The 7,935-nt window shown below is 34.8% G+C and overlaps 1 protein-coding gene across 1 annotated transcript; it reads right to left on the reverse strand.

Annotated features, from left to right (window-relative positions):
* Positions 1-8: 8 nt before the first annotated feature.
* On the reverse strand, positions 9-7,684 carry PF3D7_0412700 (erythrocyte membrane protein 1, PfEMP1; the record flags this gene model as incomplete). Its single annotated transcript, XM_001351401.1, has 2 exons — positions 9-1,343; positions 2,186-7,684. The coding sequence occupies 2 exons, from the start codon at positions 7,682-7,684 to the stop codon at positions 9-11; spliced, it is 6,834 nt and encodes a 2,277-aa protein (XP_001351437.1).
* Positions 7,685-7,935: the final 251 nt, after the last annotated feature.

Below are 7,935 nucleotides of genomic sequence, written 5' to 3' on the forward strand. Positions count from 1 at the left end.
CATATTCCCTACATATGCGATATAGGATATTCATTTTGTAGTAACTCCTGATTATTAATGACATTCATTTCAATTTGTACGTTAGTGGGGACATCCGAATTATTATTATCCATCTTATTATGATCCATATTTATATGATCCTCAGATGCTTTATCATCATTTACATCATAATAGATATCATGTTTATAAAAATCATAGTAGTAGGGTTCGTTATATTTTTCTAGATCATCCAATATAGTATCCATAGTAGATTTGTCGGGGTTTGTATCCATATTAGTAAATTCATTCATTGTTTTCGGATTATCCATATCTATTTGAATAGAAACATCAGTATTCAACACATGGTTACCACTAGGTATACCACTATTTATGTCACCACTATGTGTCTCATTTTCCCACAATTCTTTCAATTTGGGTAACCGTTCGTGATTATTTTTCCACTTTTCGCACATATCTCTATGCCTATCTAACCATTTATGGAACAAATTTATTTGATTGGTTATAGGGTCGTCACTACTTGTTTGGGTAACGACACGGTTAGACGTTATATTTTTTGGATGATGTTGCGTCCCGAATAATTCATTTTCTTTTCGTTTGAGCATTTCATCATATATATCAATATGATTACCACTTAGTGCGTCGTTGATTAGGTCGATACCACTATATAAATCATTTTTATCATTATATGGACTATGGTTGTTACTTGTTAGACTATCCATACTATTTGTTGAATCACTAATGTTTATTGGATTATTCCCACTATTAAACATATCATAATTGTATTCTTCTCCACTAAATAAATTTCTATCATGTATGGACATAATAAAAGGTTTTTGGTCCATATTATGACGTGACATGGTAGGATGGGTATTATTATCCACATTATCATGTAAAATATTTGGTTCCGTATTTTGTGTATTTTGTAACATATTAGATATAAAATCTTTTTTCAATTGATTCCATTCATCATCAGTAATGGGTGGTGGTGTGTCACTATTTGGTATATCACTAGGTATGTCACTAGTTGGTGTGTTGTTACCACTAGGTTCAAGTACCACTTCTATCAATGTTTTATATTTAGGACTACCTGGTACATATATATCATTAATATCCAATTCTTCATACTCACTTTCTGAGGAAGTTACATCAGTAGTATCAGACATAAATGCATATTTTTCATCACCACTACTATCTCCTTCCATATAAATATATGTTTTTCCTTTATATCGATCACTTGCATAGGGGATATAACGATTGCTTGATTTCAATGTAGGTATATCATAATCACTTTTGGGTATTTGCAGTATTTGGAATAAATTTCCAACAGATGCTTTGGTTTTTTTCTAAAAAAAAAAATGAACATATATGTGTTTGTTAATGTATATATGTATTTATGTATATCTATGTGTTTTTTAATGTATATATGTATGTAGTTATGGGTATATATATATATATGTGTAAATGTGTATGTAGTTATGGGTATATATATATATATATATATATATATGTATGTGTATATGTGCATGTATTTAATTTTTTTATTTTTTTGTTATTTAATTAAAATTTTTTATTTTTCTTTTATTTAATTAAATTTTTTTATTTATTATTTTTTTTTATTTAATTAAATTTTTTTAGTTTTTTTTATTTTTTTAAATATTTTTTATTTTATGATATATATTTTTATTTTAAAAATTTTTTTGCTTTTTTTTTTATTTTATGATATATATATATATATATATATATATTTTTATCATTTTTTTTTTCTTTTTTTTTTTATTTAATAAATTTGTTTTTATTTTATTTCTAATTTTTTTTTTTTATAATCATTTTTTTTATATATAAAATTTTTTTTAATTTCTTTTTGATAATATTTTGCATTTTTTATTTTATCAAAATTTATATTTTTATTATAATTTTTATTATTTTTAAAATCTTTCTCTTTTTTTTTTTTTTCTTTTTTTCATTCTTATCTTTTTCAATATAAATACATATATATAAAATATATATAAAACACATACATATACACATATATATATCCAAACACACCCACACATACATATACAGAAAACACATATACATACAAACATATATATACATATACATATATATACATATATATATATCAAAACACATATATCCACACAAAAATACACATATACATCCACATACGCAATATATATAATACCTTTAGATAAAAATAAGTGAACGCAGCAAAACCGATGCCAACGCTCCAGGCGAGGGTGGATGTCACCAGGGCGGTTTGAACGTGGGGATTATCCAAGAGTTCGAGGGTTCGTCGTGGTCGTGGGGGTTGTGACGGTTTTTCTTTTTTTGGTTTCGAGGCCTCCGGTGCCCGGGGTGGAGGGACTTTTTCGTCTGGTTCTTCTTCTTCTTGCTCTTCTTTTTCTTCTTCTTCTTTTTTAACAGTTTCTGCTGGTGTACAAATGTTTTCTTCTTCCTCTTGTTGTTCTGTTGTATCGTTTTGCGGACAAAATCCCGGTCGCATATTTTTTGGGTTTTGTTCTTCTTCAAGGAGTAAGTCCTCTTCATCGAGTTCAGGGGGGGGTTCATCACATTTTTCTTGTGGATTGTCGCTATGTTGGTCATGACACTTTTCTGCTTTTTTGCCAAGCTTGTCAAGCATACAATCTATAGCATCCTCGTTTTTATTATTTTCTGAGTTCGTCTTGGCACTACATCCACAAGATTTATAGAACTCACTTAATTTTATTAACTTTTTAACATCATTGTTAGCGTTTGCAGCACCAATTTGAACTAAGAAGGTCTCCAAAACACTTCTCACTGGGTAATATTCATCGGAATCCATTTTATATTGATTCAAGAAACGTTTTTTTATTTCTTCCCATTCTTGCTGTTTCAACTTTATCCATTCTCCAACACATTTACATTTATTTTGACATTTATTTTGACATGTGGATCCTTGATCAGTTTTCGTACAATGTGAAATTTTATGTTTAATTTTCTTATAATCTTCTAAAAAATTTTGTACCCAATGTGTAACCAAAGCTCTAATTGTTATAATGTGTTTGTCGTCATTTTTTTCCCCTCTGACGGTTTCCCTATTTCCTTCTTTCGGTTTACATACATTATAACCACATACCTTGCCACATTTCCATTGTTCTTTTCTAATACCCTTAAAAATATTTGCACTTCCACAAGCCTCCTCTAAACCATCACCTTTAAATCCCGTTGCACTGTCATCAATGACACGCATATCTAGTACAGTAGAATCCACTCCATTTCCAATTTTTTCTGCAGTAATCTTATTATCTTTGCAATTATTTCCATTAGAATTATCGCAATGATCATTTCTATTACAATTAACAGTAAATTTCGAACATGGATCACAATAATTCTCATGTCCAAACGTTTTATCTTTACTTATATCATCAAATTTTATGTAACCGTTTACTTTTTGATCCTCTTCACTGTTATTTTTACATGGTCCGTCTTTTAACCTTTGTAAAAAGTTTGCAGCGTCAGTGTACTTTGTTTCTAGATTTGTACAAAATTCTTTATCATGGTTATTACTTTCAGAAACCTTATTTTTATTTGTGTAATTTGTTCTTTGTTCATTATATGCCTTTTGTTGTTTCTCATATTCGTCTTTTTTTATTTTTATCCACTTTTTATAAAAACTACAATGTCTTCCACAACCAGGACATTCTAAAGACGGAAGTGTATCATATTTTTTACTAAGATTATCTTTACAATCCTCCCCATAACCACTACATTTTTTACCATCACGCGGACCATCTTCATCCACCTTACACTCTCTATAAATTTGGTCTAACCTCTTCTTCCTCTCTTTACAAAAATTTTGACCCCATTCTTCAAGGTATCGGAAGTAGGTGGGGCGTAACACGAAATCTTTTAATTTGGGGTTGGTGAGGGTGGTGGGGGTGTTTTCACTAGTGGATGAGGATTGGGTGGTTTGGGAGGCGGTGGAGGCGGGAGCGTTGGGGGAAAGGGCTTGTGTACCACTATTTTCATCTTCAAGTCTGACACCTCCATACGTGTAGTCCTTGCCGTTTGTGCCGTTTTGTTTGGGTTTTTTGCCTTCTCCATCCAAAAGTGCATTTTTCACTTCCTGAATTTGTGTTGGTGCTGTGCCACTCGCTGTGTCTGTATTGTATGTCAGTGCACAAACCATCCCGTCCCAAATGGAAGGGGCGTGTTTATCCCACCATTTTTCACGTGATATGCCACTATTTTTTTGTGCACCACTAGCAGCTTCGCTACCACTTTTTTCTAGAATTTTATCTATTTCTTGTTGTATTTTCTTCATTTTCTCCATATCCTCCTTGTTACCACTCGCATTAAGTATTATGTTGTTGCCACCGTTTTTGTCGTCAGCAACACCACGTACTAAAATATCCCTATAATCCCCTAAAGTATAAAACATCTGACGTAAGAAATCATCAGGTATTTCTCCACTTTCTTGTAATTTCTTTTGGGGGTTTTGTTCACCACTATTTTCAAGGGTACCGCCGATGGTTTGTAGTACTCCCGCTGCACCTCCCACTTCATTTTTTGGTTTCTTCTTCTCTTGTTTATACTTATGCCATAAGAAAAAAGTTTCCACAGCGGCCGTTTCCACGAAGGCGGTAAGGAGGAGCGCGTCACCTTTTGGTGACTGCGACGGAGTTCCCGCCTGAGTGGCTTCACTCGACACCGCGGTGCCGTCTGTCAATCGTTTGAAACCACCAAGGTATAGTTTTCGCCTCCTGGGTGGTACACATATGGCACCGTCCTTATCACCACTTTTGCCAGTGGCTTCACCACTACTACCAGTGGCTGTAACGGCACTATCACTACTTTCGGTATGACGTTTGGAACGTGAGGGACCGGCACTTTCACTCTCACTACCACGTGTGTTGTCGCCACTTATGCACTTCCAATTGGGGAATTTTTCGCGGCCATATTCATACTTCTGTCTACAAGCTTCACCTAAGTCGCCCTCGAGTGCGGTTTTCACTGTGTTGCAGACGTCCAGTGGTGTGGTTGTTTCCTCTGTTGCCTCCTTTGCCGTTTCCTCCTCGACTTCGCCGACGTCACTGCCGCCGACGTCACTGCCGCCGCCGTCATCGTCTTCGTCTTCGTCGTCTTCGTCGTCCAAGTCGTCTTCGTTGGCGTCATCAACAGTGGTGTCAACTCCTGGTAGATTACGAGCGGCACCGCCTTCTTCGCCGGGTGGTTTTCGTTGTTCACAGTTTTTGCATCTGTTGGCGTCTTTTAATTCCTGTTCGAGCAATTTATCAATTGTGGTATTGTCCTTGGCACCAACAACAACACCACCTGCTACTGCTGTTTCATCCAACAGTTGCTTAATGTGTTCTGTTTCTTTTGCATCCCCATAAGCCTCTTTAATACTTGTCAAAAGTACCCCTTTCTCCAAAACACCTTCAAGAAGAGCATCAGGAGTCAAGCCCGTTGGAATATCTGTTTGTTTTCCAAAATGTTCTTTTATGTTCGTCCATTCTTCTCTTTTTTGTTCAACCCATCTTTCAAAACATTTACAATCACCTTTGCACTTATCTGTACATTTTATTGCCTTGCCATTTTTTAAACATCCTTTAATTTTCTTTGTTCTCCAATGTATGGAATCCTTCAACATATGTGCCACCCAAAAATTAAAAAAATCATTGTATGTCTTTTGCTTTTTCCCATTTTCTTCGCCGTTCTTCTTTTGCAATATACATAATCCGCCTGAACTATTTACCAATCGGTCATATTCCAGGTCGTCATCGTCATCCACACCATCCTGACCATCTTTCTCTACATCGTTATAACATTTCCAATCTTCATACAGTTTCTGACTACCACTAGTGCCACTACCACTACCATTTGCAACACCACCAGTAGCATTTTGTGTTTGGCAAAACTGCTCTAATTTTTCTTTTATTTCTGTTTCTCCTTCACCACTTTTAAGGATTTCAATCTTAGTACCTTCTTCGGGTTTTTTAGGCCTATAAAGGTTTATATTCTTGCATTGTTCACTGTCACTTTTCTTCACAAAATTTCCATTATTTGCCTTTCTCACTCCACAATGAGGACAGGGTTGGCAATATTCCGATCGATAAAATGTTCCTTGACTTGCATTATTAGTGCCACTAGTGTCACTAGTACCACCACTAGCAGCACCACTACCACCACTAGTACTACTAGCACCACTAGCACTAACAGCGGTTCCACCACTAGTACTATTAACTTGTTTAAAATCAATTGTTCCTCCATCTTTAACTTCTTTGCATGCTTTTTCATTATTTAATAATCCCAAAAATTCACCAACGGTTCCATAGTTATTTTTTTCAAGTTTGTCATAAAATTTTTTTTCATACCCTTCATACTTAGTAGTTGTACCTCGTTTTTGCCTCCTAATACCTGATGCTCCATTTTTATATATTTTTATTTCTTTATCATATTTTTGTTTTTGTTTGTCAAATTGTTCTTTTTGGTTATTTATCCAATCAACGTAAGGATTACATGCATACAAACAGCTAATGCATTGATTACCCATACGGTACTTACCAATAGCTCGTTTAGTTTTCGTGCAATCGTAGCCATTACGGCTACAATATCTTGGTTCATTACCACTTTTATATTTTTCACGACAATATGTTTTAACTATTCCAACATATATTTTTTTTTTTCTACAAAAATCTTCGGCCCATTCCTCGAACCAGCGAAGATACTGCGGCACATAGTCAAAATATGTGGGGACCTGGTCGGTATTTTTGCCCTTTTTGTCCTTACAGCGGCATTTGTCATTAGCTTGAGAAAAACTTCCTTTACCATCACTATCACTGCACGTTGGTCGAAAATATGCATTACCAGTGTCCGCCTTACATGTGATGGCTTTCCATACTGTGGCGCGATTCGCCGTCCACCAATCTTCTCGTAATTGAAAATAATTTCCGCCATTATCATCTTGGTAGTGGTCTTTTACACCATTCCTCCCATTCGTCAACTCATTATATATATCCCCGAAAATTTTTTTCAACTTACTTTCTAATTGATCTCTTTCTGTTTCTGTTTTTTTTTTTTTTTTTTTTCCAAGATATAGATCTTTTCCGCGAATAATGTCTCCTATATCTGCGAAACTTCGTGCTAATACGGTACATATTTGAGAACCCTCATTAGTCAGTTGATGTTTGTCATGATAACGTATTAATGACTGTGCCTCGTAATTTGCTGCCATACACACATCTAACAACAAATCATGCTTCGTTGTCGACGTTCTGCCCATTTTTTCCATATTTTTGTTACATAGAAATAATCGTCTATATGGTGCACAGGCGCCAACATCCGTACCATTACTACCATAACTACATTTCATTTTTTTGTTATCATATTCTGCTTGTTGTTTAACCGAAAAACGGTCTACATCTTCTTTTCCTGTTGTATTTCCGCACGGATGCCTTTCACCGCTATCACCAAGAAGTTCATCACCTTTATCTTTTATAAGACCGCACGGTTCTGGGAAGGCAGCTAATTCCACACCAGAACCTTTTGCTAGTGACAACAATCCTTTTAACTCACTCCCACCACGTCCTGCAGCTTCCTTTTCCACTTGGTCGTGCACGTCTTTCCCAATCATATCCAAAAGATCCTTTGCATCTTTGGCACTACTATAGTCAGGCGCAGTCGACGGGGGACCCATTTTTGTTTTTTTGTTTATCGTTCGTGACTACATGATGTCATAAATGTACGCACACATACATAAACATATACATATATACATATGCATATACACATACATATACATATATACATATACCTATATACATACACATACATATATACATATACATTTACATTGTTATACATACATTCTCTTTCATACACTGTTAGTATATAATACCATTGTCATGCATGCACATTATTACTCTAATATGCGATTCATAAAGCTTG

The sequence above is a fragment of the Plasmodium falciparum genome (assembly GCF_000002765.6).
Source record: "Plasmodium falciparum 3D7 genome assembly, chromosome: 4".
Taxonomy (NCBI): Eukaryota; Apicomplexa; class Aconoidasida; order Haemosporida; family Plasmodiidae; genus Plasmodium; species Plasmodium falciparum.